Source organism: Antennarius striatus, chromosome 13, assembly GCF_040054535.1.
Source record: "Antennarius striatus isolate MH-2024 chromosome 13, ASM4005453v1, whole genome shotgun sequence".
Classification (NCBI taxonomy): domain Eukaryota; kingdom Metazoa; phylum Chordata; class Actinopteri; order Lophiiformes; family Antennariidae; genus Antennarius; species Antennarius striatus.
In genome coordinates this window covers 12,239,491-12,254,499 of record NC_090788.1, presented here as the reverse complement: position 1 = coordinate 12,254,499, position 15,009 = coordinate 12,239,491, and the positions used below count along the sequence as shown (strand labels likewise).

Below are 15,009 nucleotides of genomic sequence, written 5' to 3'. Positions count from 1 at the left end.
TGTAGACTTTGCTGTTCGAACACTTTTCAATTTACACTTACTATTCTTAACTTTTCTCTGTTCTCCTATTTATCTTACATTCTTTTCTTAACTTATCTTATTTATCTTATTTAATCTTATTTATCTTATTTATCAACCGGGCTTACTGGGACCTCCAGAGACATATTTTGTACTGTCATATTTAAACGTGTGTCAGCATGACAATAAAAACTCTGATTCTGATTCTGATTCTGAACATCAATAAATGAAAACAGTTTATATTCTCCCAAATTACCTTGTTGGTTGATTCTCAGGGGCATCCTACGATAAGTCTTACCACTGCGCGTGTGTGCCGGGATACCTTCCTCCTCTTCGTCCCGAGGGTGTGCTGCTGACTCAACGTACCATTCAGTCTCACCTGCTGCCGTGGTGGGGGTCAGAGGCCTAGCCGCATTGTCTCCCATTAATCTGTGTGTTTTTTCTTCGACTGCTTTATCAATCAAAACCTGGTTATGTTTTGCTGTATCTTCATCGAGTCTGTCCTGTAATCTATTATACTCACTTCTCTCGCGTTCTCGGGCGGGTGTGTGCGCGGAGGGCACCTGATTATGTGAAGCTTGGGCCGGTGGGATCCTCATGATGTCGCGGAGCGCCTGTCTTTGTGCCTCGTTCCACCGTTCTGACTGATCGATATCTGTATCAATGTTTAGTTCACCAGCTACTCTAAGCATAGGGAATTGTCCGTTCGTTTGGCATTGTTCATTAAAGAGGGGCGGTGCGTTAGGCGTCACTGCCGGATGATTTTTTGTCTTGTCTGATTTTTTGTCTGATTGTCTGGTTCCGTCTGTGTCTGGGTCACTGGTGAAGTGGATGTCTGAGTCAAAGCTACTGCACTCAAAGTTAACTTATGCACCTCTATTCTATCTTCTTCTGCTTCCTTTAACTCCCTCTTCAACTTCCTTTTCTCTCTTCGTCCTGCCTACCCTTCGTCTTTCGTCTTTCCTGCCTGCATTTCCTCTTCGTCCTGTCCCTCTCCTGTAAATCTTTAACCCTTTCCTGTGCCTTTTTCTCCTCCTCTCTTAACTTCCAGCTCACATCCTTCATCACATTTACTGTTCCTTCACTCATTTTTAACTTTGTCCACACTCTCTGAAGCTTTTGTTTTTCTTTGACATGTTTTTTCTTATCAATACCACTCAATATTTGTCTTTGAATCCTTTCAAAAATCACACTCTGTCCCTGACCATTTATTCCATCCATTCCACACAATTCCCATTTATCACATTCACCTTCCATTTCCCACAATACAATGCAATACAACACAATATTCAATAAAACACTTAATCACATCTACCGAATCGCCGCAGGAGGGACTTTAACCCAAGAATATTAACCGAAACACCGTAGGAGGGACTTTAACCCAAGAATATTAACCGAATCGCTGTTAGGAGGGACTCTAACCCCAATGATACTTCTCCGGAAGGACTCAAACCTATCTTATCTTATCTTACCTTATCTTACTGAACCGATCTTACAACATTATCACTCATCTCCTTTAATTTAGTCAGTCCAATTGCAGAAATTTGGTTGTTACAACAGGTTTTCTGCTTACCTTTGTTAATTGTGGCCACTGGGGGATGAAAAACATGTTTTGGACCGGGTCATCCGAGGTCATCATTGCTGCTCACAGCCGCTGTCGCCGCTATCATCACAGAGTTGACGATCCTTCGTCTTCGTCTCTCCCTCTCACCACGTTGGGCGCCAAAAACTGAAGCAAAGTCCTTTCAAAGCTTCTTTATTTCATGGGTTTTTGTTATTGACGTAAAGTAGGAGACTTAGACGATTGTCATAAGTTTAAACAGTTTATTCCTGACAACAAGTCTAATACAGATATCCGGGCTCTCCACAGTCCCTGACTGCCGGTACTACACAGGTCTTACACCAGACGCAGCTGAAATCAAATTTCAAATTTAAACAATTCAGATTAAGAATATGCATGAGGGGATGTGGTGTCTTCTGGGCCAATCTGATCGTGACAGGTTTCCGGCCGCATCTTCTCGACGTAGTTTCCGTCTCCGGTCTCATCCTGTAAACAATCCTGCCTACATCCTTATCACCCCATAAATGTGAAGACTTCCATAAATGGAACTGTTACCTTGGATGTGTGGGGGTGTGTAGGTTTGTGTGTGTGTGTGTGTGTGTGTGTGTGTGTGTGTGTGTGTGTGTGTGTGTGTGTGTGTGTCTGTGTCTGTGTCTGTGTGTCTCTGTGTGTCTGTGTGTGTCTGTGTGTCTGTTCAAATGTGTACAGACTTCAAGGGTGAGAAAAGAGCGTGGGAAAAGATTAGATGAGTTCTGTGAGCTCTGTGTGTACTGGGATAGGGTTCAACTGTCTGCAAAGATTAAATGAGAGTGTGATTAAAGTTGACTACTGTGAAGCTAGCAAACATAGCAAATAGCATTAACAAATAACACGTGTATAATGTCTAAATCACTTCACTGGTTAACATAATTTTAGAGTGTCATAACTGTTCAAACAATTTTCCTGTTTTTGAGCAGAGACTCCAAACAGCAGGAACGACACAGAAAATGGCAGCGAATTCTGAGAGAAACTAGCTGGCTAGCACAAACGGTCTGTCCAGCTATGGTTTGGACTGTGACAATCGATGTAGTATCCAAAATGCTCCTCAGGCATCTGACAAAAACAGTCTTTAAGTAACTACATGCAGTTCTGTTCATGTAGTCACCTAACAGAACTATCACTTCTCTAAAATTTCTTTTCCACTTAAATCTTTTGACAGGTGCCTTTTCCTTTAATGTGAGCTCCTTTCCCAATATCACAATTAGTTTGCTTCCTTTCTTCAGTTAACCTAACTTTTTTTTTTTTGCTGAGGATGGCGGCATGTGCACCCGCAGCGGCTCCTCTCTCTCTCAATAGTGTCTTGTCTCTCCTTGTGTTTGTCCATCTTTGTCACGTCCATCCTCGTCATGTCTACTTGCCCCAAGGTGCTCATACTCCCATTTTTCATCTCATACCTTGTGTTGTACTGCCTGTGTTGTCCTGCCTGTGTTGTACTGCCTGTCTACCGTGGGTCAATTTTATCTGTGCTGTATGTCGTGCATATTTGGTACACTTGACAGTAAAGCTGACTTTGACTTTGATTCATCAATGACTTCGCAATGCCTGCCCAGTGCAATCCATGATTTGACAACAAAAAGTTGTTACATCACCATGTTGATTTTTGACTATGCTGTGTGCGCTTGGTTTATAATACCAATACATTTGTTTTCATATAATTGGTATGATGTCTGATATTATTTTTTTATTGTGGATTTTCCACGGGTTCTCGCTAGTTTAGGTATATTCAAATGACAGTTTAACTGATTCTATGATATAGTAAACATTGAATATTAAGGTTGACCACTAGTATTTTGCAGCTGGCTGAGTTAAACATTTTTCCATTAAAATGACAATATACAGTATATACAATCTTCATATGACAGTTAATAAGGGCCTAGTCTAGCTCTACTCTTATTTTTTCAGCTTTCCCCTTCAGGGGTCTCCACAATGAATCAATTGCTTTCATCTAACCCTGTCTTCTGCATCCTCTTCTCTCACACCAACTACCTTCATGTCCTCTTTCACTACATCCATAAACCTCCTCTTTGGTATTCTTCTAAGCCTCCTGTCTTGCATTTCAAAAGTCAGCATCCTTCTACCAATTATTCACGATCTCTCCTCTGGACATGTCCAAACCATCTCAGTCTGGCCTCTCTGACTTTATTTCCAAAACTTCTAACATTTGCTGTCCCTCTGATGTACTATTCCTGATCCTATTTATCCTGGTCACTCCCAAAGGAAACCTCAGCATCTTGACCTCTGCTACCTCCAGCTCTGTCTCCTGTCTTTTCCTCAGTGACACTGTCTCTAGATCAAACAACATCGCTGGTCTCACCACAGTTCTGTACACCTTTCCTTTTATTTTAGCTGAAACTCTTCTATCACACCTGACACTTTTCTCTATCCGTTCCATCCTGCCTGTACACACTTCTTCACCTCTTTTCCACACTCTCCATTGCTCTTGATTGTTGATCCTAAGTACTTAAATCCTCCACCTTCTTGATCTCTTCTCCCTGTAACCTCACTCTTCCACTTGCGTCCCTCTCATTCACACATATGTACTCTGTCTTACTGCGGCTAACCTTCATTCCTCTCCTTTCCAGGACAAACCTCCACCTCTCTAGCTTCTCCTCCACCTGTTCCCTGCTCTCACTGCAGATCACGATGTCATCTGTAAACAACATAGTCCATGGAGATTCCTGTCTAACCTCGTCTGTCAGCCTGTCCATAACCATAGCGAACAAGAAGGGGCTCAGAGCTGATCCCTGATGCAGTCCCACCTCCACCTTGAACTCCTCTGTCACACCTACAGCACACCTCACCACTGTCTTACAGTCCTCATACATATCCTGCACTTCTATAACGTACTTCTCTGCCACCCCAGACTTCCTCATACAATACCACAATTCCTCTCTGGGCACCTTGTCATAAGCTTTCTCCACATCTGGAAAAACACAATGCAGCTCCCTCCGGCCTTCTCTGTACTTCTCTAACATCCTCAAAGCAAATACTGCACCTGTAGTACTCTTTTTTGGCAAAAAACCATTCTGCTGCTCACAAATGCTCACTTCTGCCCTTAGTCTAGCTTCAACTACTCTTTCCCATAACTTCATTGTATTGTTCATCAGCGTTATTCGTCTGTGGTTGCCACAACTCTGCACATCTCACTTGTTATTAAAACGGGCTGCAGCCACTTCTCCTCCATTCCTCAGGGTTCTCCTCACAATCTAAGATCCTGTTGAACAACCCAGTCACTCCACTGCCACCTCTCCTAGACACTTCCATACCTCCACGGGTATATTATCAGGGCCGGGTATCTTTCCACTCTTCATCAGTGCCCTCCTCACTTCATCCTGAAGTGAGCATAACTAGTTTCTGAAAATATCCTTTTCCCATAGCTCAGTTGACTACATATGTGTGAGAAGCCAATACCAAGATGTATAGCGTTATTTCCTTGAGGACTGGAGGGCTAAAAAAGAAAGCTAAATATACAACTTATTTTATGTAGCCAAATAATCACCCACAAATATGTGAACACATGAGTTATATTTTCTGCTTGTGTTGCTTTCAAGTAAACAAAATTTTAAGAAATTAAACATGTAGGTTCAAGTGCATGTCGTTGTGATGAGCTGTCAAAATCAAGATGATTAGATCTAGCAATGTAGTTAGTTAGATGTATAGGTTGCTCTTTTTTTCAGTGAAATGCTCCTTGTACATTTTCCAACTGAGGAAATGTAAAAATATGTATTGTTCTGAGACCCATACATATGTTTACCTTAATTTTTAAATAGCCATTGTTCTGCTGGAATTCACAAAATTAATAAGAAAAATAAAGTAAGCAAAATGACAGACAGAGCCCCAACCAGTCCTGTAAATAGAAAATCAGCTTTTATTAAGTTATTTACAGTGGTTTCTTCTGATCAACATTCATTCACTCACAACCCCTCCATACAAACATCATCCAAACTGAGGCAGAGGAATTTATAAATGGTGCCACAAAAAATTACAGGAAAGAGAATTTCAACAATTTAAATACTTTTAATATAGTGAGATTATGTGGTACCTGAATCAATGTACAGTAAATATATAAGTCAAACTGTTCTTAAGAAAACTTCCCCCCATTAAGACAACTTCCTCAGCTGTAAAGCTTTAAGGTCTGGTATCTTACACCAGTCTGAATTATTACATTTCTGTAAAAAAAAAAAAAAAAAGCTATGTTAAAAAAAAAAAATCCAAAACTTAAGCCTCAACTTACTGCTTCTCAAATACTAAAATTATGAAAATGGAAATACATTTAAAACAATTATTTCTTTTGAAAAAGTAGACATCCATTTTAACTCTGTATAGCATTTCCCCTCTCAGTACAAAGGAAGGTTTAAGAAAATAAATCTCTAAGTTTAAAGACAGTGTATTGCACTTTGGTTAGCAAGCAGTACATTCACTGCGCGTGATACAATGGTTATACACATTTGTACTTTAAATTCAAAATTAAATCATTGAACATCCTTCAAACAGCAACTTTACATTGGCTTTGGCATCGTCTGTTCTCATCCAGTGTTACTGATTTTAAAGAATAAAAACACAAACACAAATACGTCTTAACGATTAAAAAATAAAGTATTCCCTTGTCTGTTAAAATCCCATTTCCAAATAATTATAAAAACTTTAATTTTGATCTGGATTCAGCCTAAACCATATTTTCAAACATGTAACATTAAAAAGCATATCCTTCAAATCATAGGTGTATAAAAGAAGAGAAACATATTCAAATAAGTCTTTCTAGCAATCTGGCTATGGTTCTCCTCAGCAGAGATCTTCAACATCGAGAACACTTAAAGCTCTATCAAAAATAAATAAAGGCAGACTTTAAGCTGACATGTTAGCTGGATACGGTTTACAAATAAAACAGATCAATAATCCATGGTGTAGAGAAATAGTCAAGTGATTGGTAAATGTGTTGTGGGTCAAATTTGCAAGACTATTAATAATTTGGGATAAACAAAGGTGCTTACAGGTAGCTATTGCCTCAAAAACTCATAGAAATACACAATGTAAATAGAAATACACAATATGCATTCACTCAGTGGGTATTTTAAGATACCAGACTACTATAAAATTCTCTAAGACTGATCATTTGGAATTTCTGTCTTACCCAAATCTGTAGTCACAGTTTCATACCTCACTGAAAACCAAAAGGGAGTTTAAAGAAAAAATGAACACTGTATGGGAGCTGATATTGTGCATCTCATTTGATGTGAGGCCTAGGTGAGTTTAAAATCTGACAAGTGCAGAGACAATATTTCAAAGAAAAACCTTTGAATGTGATGTAAAACATACTTTAACAATAAATGAACCTAAAGGAGGGATGTGTTCACTGAATTTACAGGCAAAACCAGATAAACTGAGGCAACAGGCTATGTATGGATGACTTGTCTGTGGTTTTGCATGCTAAGAACAGTGGCCAAGAGATACTGTGGAGTATTACAGTCCCTTTCTCATGTGTGTGAAAAGTCTTGGTAAGGTACAAACTTGGAGCGTTTGTTCGGGGAACTTGGGTTTGGGCAATCAGTGTTTTCACTCATCTTGAAAAAGGCCTCCTGCTCCTTTGTCTTAAGGTGTAGCTCCTCTTCAAGGGCCTTGAATGTTCAAAAACAAGAATGAAACTATGTATTATATCAGCAGTTCCCAACCTTTTTTGCGCTACGAACCAGTTTCACCCAAGACAATATTTTCACAGACCAGCCTTCATTTGCCTGATAATTGTTAATGACGCCAGGACAGCTGTAGTCTAATAATAATGCACTGTAGCGGTCTTCTGTCAAATGCAGTAATCAACAGAAAATAAACTTTTTGTTCATAAATAATCAACATCTCTATAAACAAAATTATTTAGAACAAAATTATTTAGAACATAAATACTTTTAATGGAAGACAGATTTTATTAAAATCAAGTTTTTTTTATAATAAAAAACTTGATTCAAGTGACTGCACTGATGGGGTTAACTTTGAAATATAGCTACTTACAATCAGTGTATTCAAGGTAAGAGAAATACTTTTCTATATCATTTCTATATAAAAGGGTGAACAAGTCAATCAAATACTAATGATAATGAGAATTAGTCAGAGCCCTGAGCTTGTGTGAATGGTATTGTAGCAGGAAACACTTACCTTCTTCCTGGGTTTCAGGTTATCTCTCCATTCTTTCATCACCTGGTTGTGTTGTTCATCCAAGTGCTTCAGCTTCACTGTCTCATTCTCAATCAACAGGTGGCATTTTTCATTCTGATGCACAAGACAAGTCATTTGCAACTGCATTATATTAACTGACACAAACCAATGGACCCGCAGTGACTTGGAGGCCACAACGGCGAATCCCCCAATAATACCTGGAGCTGCTGCAGCTCTCTCATGTTACTTTCACATTGGCCAAGCATCTCCCTCATCTGGTTCTCATGCTTCTGCTGCTGGTGCAGCCTCTCTGCCTTCTGCCGCTTATCTTCCTGCTGGGAAAACTAAAAAGACACCAAAGTAGTGAGTTACAAAATAACAAAAAGATTGAAGCGGAAAAAATAATTTTCAATTACTTGTTTGATCTTCTCCCTGTCCTCGGAGGAGCTGCCCGTGGAGTTTATTCGAAGGCTCTTCTTGTACATGGCCATGCGGGTCTTGGCCTCATTGCGCTGGATCTTGGGCAGCCGGGTCTTTTCTTGCTGCTGCCGCGCTTTCAGTATCTCTATCATTCTCTGATTGTAACACTGCATCTGTTCCTGCTCCTGCATTGAGGACATATGACATCTAAATTTAGTTTTTGTCCTGATTTTAAATTTAACATATGCTTTAAACCAAGGTTAATAGGGTGTATGATAGCGGGGACAAATATTGTGTTTAAGGAGGAGTTTCAATGCACTGACTTACTTTATCATGTTTCTTGACAAGCTGATGCCTCTGGAGGAAATATTGTTCTTTAAGCTGTTGCTTCAGAAGCTGGTGTCTCTCATACAGGTTCTTCTCTTCCATGTCCCATATCGTAGCTTCACGCTCTAATCAGAGCAAAGTTAGAATTTAAAGATGAAGTAAATAATATGAGACACAACAGTAACAGACTCACCAACAGCATGTTTGGGCAAAGAATAAAAAGACTGATATACTGTACCTCTGATAAGCTGGTGTTTCTGATACAGGCACTCCCTTTCCATGTCTGCAATCTCTTTCTTGTTGTTGCAGATGATTCTCTGCAGTGTGCTATCCAGAAAACTTTTCTGATCTGCCAAGAATTTGTTCTCCTACAAAAAAAGAGGCATTAATGAATAAGAAGACTGATAAATTATTAAATTAAGCCTACATAATAAAACCATACACCCAAAATGACCACATATAATACCTGACTCATCTTTGCTTCTTGGAAGGTATTCATCATTTGCCTCAGGGATTCTTTACGCTGACTTCTGGGCATCTTATCAACACTTTGTTTTACCTAAATGCATTAAAAGCAGGCATGTATCAGCCATATTCAATGAGCAACACATGACAAACACAAAGTACATGAAGACTGACTCATTTATTTTCCTTTTCCAGCACCTCGTGTTGATTTTATTTAAAAAAAATATAAAAAAACGGGAAATTCAAAAGGTGATTTTTCTCCATGTGCACATTTAATTAGGCAAACCTCCTTTTTCTTGTGTTTTATCTGATCCTGGAACTTGTGGAAGTCACGATCTTGCTCTGCTTTGATGCGTTTGCTCTCATCTTTGAGTTTAGCATTATGGTCTGTCTCCATCTTCTCAATCATCTGCTTCTGGTGCTTCTCCATATTCTCCTGCTCCACATCAAAGTGCTTTTTCTTGTTCTGAGACACAGATATTAACAAATATATTCTAATATGAAGTAAAGATTTTATTTATATGATAAAATACTTTTACCTCCATGTGTATCAAAAAATACAGTATATAACTTTGATATCATTCAAAGGAAACTCTCATGTTGCTGGGTGTAGAAAATTTTGAGATACAACACTGACTTACATTCAACTCCTGGTCAAAACGTCTTTGCATTTGTTCTTTCTGTGTATCCAGTTTGGCGTTTAGGACAGCCTGAGCGCGGTGTGCTTCCTTCTGCATCAAACGGAGCTCACGCAACTCTTGACGTCTAAACACACACAGCCGTGTTACTAACATATCTTTAACTTCACCAACCTTCTAACAAGTATTATTATATATACTATTTGTTTTTAACAAGTATTCCAAATATACAGTAATGTTATTTTAGTTACTATGTTACTTTTTTTTATTTAAGATTTCACATCAGAAATGTCTGATTTCAGCCTGCAATAAGCTGAAAATGATAATGAAGGTAGACAAATTTGCAATGAATAAATAACTTTCAACCGACAAGACATTAATTTAAAAACTTCAACAGGTTTCCAGTGTCAGGCTCCCCTTGTCCAAGATGTTTTATTCTTCCATATGGAAAAAGTATTTCATGCAAATACGTAAACATACTTTAAATGTGAACTGAACATATATTAGAGTGATTGTATTTAAACGTCAGTTTGACTTTTAATATTTTTAAACAAACGACTGGATTTTTTTGTAAAAGTGTGTTTGTCATACATGCAATAATAAAATGTACCACTAGATGGTACTCGGACTACACCAGGGCTTTCAGTGGCAGTGCAGCATACTGTATACAAGACTGTAGGTAGATAAGAAAAATATTATTTCATAACCAAATGACTAATGTATTAAATATATAACTTAAATTTCTCATTTTTATTTCAAAATCTAGACTCTCTACATGCCACAGACCTAATCCTCATCCTCATTTAAGGTTGAGAATTTATCCTCCATATCTCATAAATTATGAACCAGCATCTTAATGAGTCTTTTTCCACAGATTTATGGGTGTCTGTAAAGTCAAAACACAAGGGATTTAAACCTAGAAGAACAATTGTTGCAATGATCCGACTATGGGCAAAGACATGAAAAGATAATGATCCTCGTATGCAGATTGAAAAACATTTCTTTCCAGGAAATTACACGTGAACAGCGTTGTCTAACTCCACCCATCTAAAACAAAGGCATGTCATGTCTGGTTGTTATCTGCATACCTCAGGAATCTCATCTCCTCATCTTTCTTCTCATCATCTCTGATGATCTTGGATGTGGTCACACTCACCTCCACACCATCAACAACAAACCTCCTGGTTCGCTTCAGTGTTTTGCTGGAGAAGTCCTGATAGACAGACAAGGAAGAACATAATTCACAGAAAGTGAGTGCTTTATCTTGAGTTTAAGAGTTCAGATGGTTTCTAGTAGGTTTAGACACATGCTGGTGAGCAAAGACTTCAGAAACTGAACATGTGATTTAACTCATTGTCTCACATTATTATTAGAAGATAATAAAATACACAGACAACACTGTCAGACCAACAAAGGACAGTTCAAAAATTAGTCAGCAGAAACACGTAACACGTCATGTCTACCTATGAGTGACACCAGTGTTGTTTATTTCCAATGGAAGGCTAGGTGATGTGAGTATACGTGCATTGCTGAAGGCATGGACTATCTTGTCAAACAGGTTCTACTGTAACAAGAAACAAGACGATCTTTAACAATGACAGGGATACTGGAGGTAATTGTCACAACAGTTGTGTACCCATCCAGAAAATATGACAAAATGTGACTCAGGTTTTATTTAAATTATGATTTGTTCACAACTATTCTATCTAATGTAAGTTTGGCTGGTTCGGACATTGGACTCTGTTAGTTACGTAACTCAATAGTCACCTTTTGGGGATTTATGGTTTTAACCAGGCACAGACACAAACTATTTCTGATCCTTGGCCTAACAAAAATAGCACCATGACTTATTTTCTCTGCCTGTGGATCCAGTTCAAATAAACTCTGGCTAATATTGGAGAACGCAGCACAGGCCTATCTAGTAACATCTAGGCACATCATGCTATGCATTACATCTCGGATCTGAGTCAAACTGTGACTAAACCTTGTAAATAAACAAACAAAATTGTTGTGGATACAAAGTACATATGCTTGAATGGTTCCAGTTCTAGTATCTCTTATCTAAATCGGACTTTGTGACCAATATTTATAAGACTGATAAGGCTGTGTTTACTCAGCAAACACTCAATATCCATGTCGTCATTTCCTGGTTTAAAAATAATTTATTTTAAGGCGAGGAGAGCATATAATTTGGCTTACATAGTGTTGTCACTTTGACAAAGGCTCCCGGTGGACCCTGAGCAGCTGATCAAATACAAGAATGACAATATGCAAAAGTGTTTGAGGCTACAGCAACAGATGTCTGCTCCCGGATGCTATTTTTGCTCTATTCTTTACTGTTGATTCACTTTCTAAACTGACATACTTGGAACTGTGATAACTATTTGTGTCTGTATGTTTCAGTGACCTATGAAGGGCACAGTCGCACCATAATCAGAAGACACTGTCATTATGTGGCATAGCTGCCTTGTTAGTGTTTGAGATGCTACCAGACCGTGCAGACTTCCCATTGTTCGTCACTCACAAAATTAAGCACTTAGAGTGCTCTCCTTTAATTCTAATACAATTGTGCGGAAACACACATGGTTACAAATATGTATCTTCCAGTCCATAAACAATCCAAAACTCATTCAGTGTCACTGCTGGCCAAGTCATTTGCTGAATAATCTGTTCTGGAAAAACATGACATACCACAAATAGACAACACTATGCAGTCAACAGGATTTCAATAACTATCAGTCCAGAAGCAGCAGAGGGACAATGAGCTACACAGAAACGTCGATTTACATTGGTGAATGCTAAACTGTGGCCACAAAAAAGGGCACTGTTGGTCCTGACGAATGGAAAATGTTGCATATTTTTCTCCATGAAAAGGATTGGTGTTTGATGATGAAATGGTCTCACTCTTCTCTATTCAGCTCCCTAGCTTTCTCCTCCCTCACCAAGTAGTCTACATATTACAATAATTATTTTGCCAAAGTTGATATCTTTTAAATACACCTTTTGTATAGTAAAACCATCAGTCATTAATCCATCTGGATTCACCAAGTTAATCTACATGTCCTTACTAATTCAAAGTGACAAATTTAAGAGCATTAATTGGCATCACTCTCAGTATCTTTCCAAAAAGTGATGTGCAAGATAGACAGTACTCTGTTTCAGCCGGTCAACACCCATACCCCAAAACACAACACAATGCAGTTTCAGTTCCTCTGCATGTGCTGAGAAATAGTTTTTCCAAAGAGGGGTTTTCCTGCCGAGGCAGGGCGTATGACATAAACAAATGCTTTATTCATGCAAGTGTTTCATTAGAAATGGAAGGTTTAGAGTCTTGGCTCATTACTGATCCCTGCACTGAAAAAATATTATCTAAATTGATTTTAGTACTCAAAATGTGAGGACAGAGTGAATCCAATCCAGTTGTTTGGCAGGTGCTCATGCTCCTCCATGTTCACTCACCCTTGAAGGCAATGAGATGCTCTCCTTGTTCATTGACAGGTCCATGCTGTCCGATATCATGCTGTCTGCGTAAGAGCACCGTTTGTTGATAATCCCTCCATTGATATAAGGTAAAATATTCTCAGCATTTCTTCCTGTCGATCTTTGCTCTGGGATACCATTTAGACTAGAACTGGGTGTCGATACTGGAGTATGAGAAGACGAAGGAGCAGGAAGGGCTGAAGGAGTGGTAGTGGGACTTGCGCTTGGAGTTGGTGACCCATCATCATCCACAGGCTTGTTCTCCTCTCCAGTCACCTGACTATTGGGCACCTCCAGTTCTGTCGAGTCTATGATGATCTCAACGTGTTCCTCAGATGCTTCTGGCTGGAGGAGAGATGGTGGCTGTTCTGCCTCAGGTGTCTCCACTACAACCTTAAAATGACATTTAGTATAATTATTAAAAATATGTGCATATATAAGTCATAACTTCCTGAATTAACATCTGTAGATACATAAATATGCCATTTCAACTTTCAAACGACACCTTCTCCTCCTCTGATGTTATCCCATCGTAAATGCCCGAATCAGAGTTTGAAGACTTTGTTGAGGTCTTGCTCTCGGAAGTCTCAGAGTCTAGAGTGGGTTCATCAGCTGGATTGTTTCCCAACATCTTTACGTCCTTTGGATGGAGATTCTGCCGCAGTAGGGGAACAGGGACCACAACGACCAAGTCTGTCTGGTCCTCTGTTGGTGTATCTGTCAAAGTCCCCTTTCGGAGTATAGTTTTTGGTGGGGGTGGAGAAGGTGTCATAGGACCTGGGGACTCTGGAGTCTGGTCTACTTCCAAACTCGTCTGACTCGTCTGGCATGGCTCCTTGCCTGGAGACTAATTTAATGAAGAAGCAGAATAAGAAAAAAACAATTTATGCATAAAAATGACTTTTGGTTTGTGGTTTTGTTAGTAACATTTACAGATTTGAAAATGCACTGTAAATAATACATAAATAATAAGTTCTGAAGGGGTTTACATTTGATGTGTTACATTATTATCGTGTGTGTACTTGAATATCACAATTCGACAAGACAAGCTGAGTAGTTGCACAGATTTTACACAGAAATTATCACAAAGCTATCAGACTCAAATGACTATTAGGTTAAGATATTACATTGGATATACAGTTTAAAAAAATTTGCACTCACTTCAGTAAACAGAACAGGATATAGAAAGAGAGTAACACCACCTACATAGATGCTGTGCCCCGTTGTCGCTTGTACTAAATGCTGCTGCAATGGCCACAAGTTTCAAAACAGTACTGTTTCAAAACTGTACTGTACAGTTAAAGGAACAGTCAATGCACTACAGCCAAAAACACTACAGCCAAATTGTGTGGTTATTTGCAAATTCACCAAAAATGAAATTATAAATAACCACACAAACTAACACACGAACACATACCTGTATGTTGACAAAGCCAGGAGAGGCAGATATCCATCTTTACAAAGAGAAAAATGTCTCATTCACAACATCCTGTTAGAGTAATTCTAAAGTTGTCTATGGTGGTGTGTAATGAAAAGCTTCAGTTCTGGGTAGAAGTCTAGAAAACAACAATATTTGGCCTTAACTTTTTGACTCCATCAGGGAGTTTGAGGTGACGCTTGTAGACGCGAGCAAAGCTGAAGACAGCACCTATATTTAACTATGTGTGGGTGTGGGCGAATACCAGGATTCTGGGTTCCGTTCCTTTGTTTGTGCTGAGGGTAGATGGTGAACTGCACGCATACTGTCATTGGACTTAAAAACAGCTGCAGAGTAGACCTTCAGGAAGTAGGAGTTTGCTAAAAAGAAAACTTTTCAAAAGTTCCACAAGCAATGACTGAAAAAGTAGGGGACGTGGTATGCACGTACATGTGGTATCCCTTTTTGAGAGGATGTAAGGTAATATTAATTTTATT

At 38.9% G+C, this 15,009-nt stretch overlaps 1 protein-coding gene across 2 annotated transcripts in view; it reads right to left on the bottom strand.

The window, feature by feature from the left end:
* Positions 1-5,463: 5,463 nt before the first annotated feature.
* stk10 (serine/threonine kinase 10) overlaps positions 5,464-15,009 on the bottom strand; it is a 42,642-nt gene continuing 33,096 nt past the window's right edge. For both annotated transcript variants that reach the window (XM_068331363.1, XM_068331364.1), the window contains exons 10-21: positions 13,601-13,942; positions 13,075-13,488; positions 10,704-10,828; positions 9,619-9,742; positions 9,264-9,443; positions 8,979-9,071; positions 8,751-8,880; positions 8,513-8,637; positions 8,182-8,370; positions 7,984-8,109; positions 7,766-7,879; positions 5,464-7,233 (exon numbers count right to left, since the gene is read on the bottom strand). In XM_068331363.1, coding sequence (XP_068187464.1) covers positions 7,093-7,233; positions 7,766-7,879; positions 7,984-8,109; positions 8,182-8,370; positions 8,513-8,637; positions 8,751-8,880; positions 8,979-9,071; positions 9,264-9,443; positions 9,619-9,742; positions 10,704-10,828; positions 13,075-13,488; positions 13,601-13,942 — 2,103 coding nt within the window. In that variant the 3' untranslated portion in view covers positions 5,464-7,092. The remainder of the gene's footprint in view (positions 7,234-7,765; positions 7,880-7,983; positions 8,110-8,181; positions 8,371-8,512; positions 8,638-8,750; positions 8,881-8,978; positions 9,072-9,263; positions 9,444-9,618; positions 9,743-10,703; positions 10,829-13,074; positions 13,489-13,600; positions 13,943-15,009) is intronic.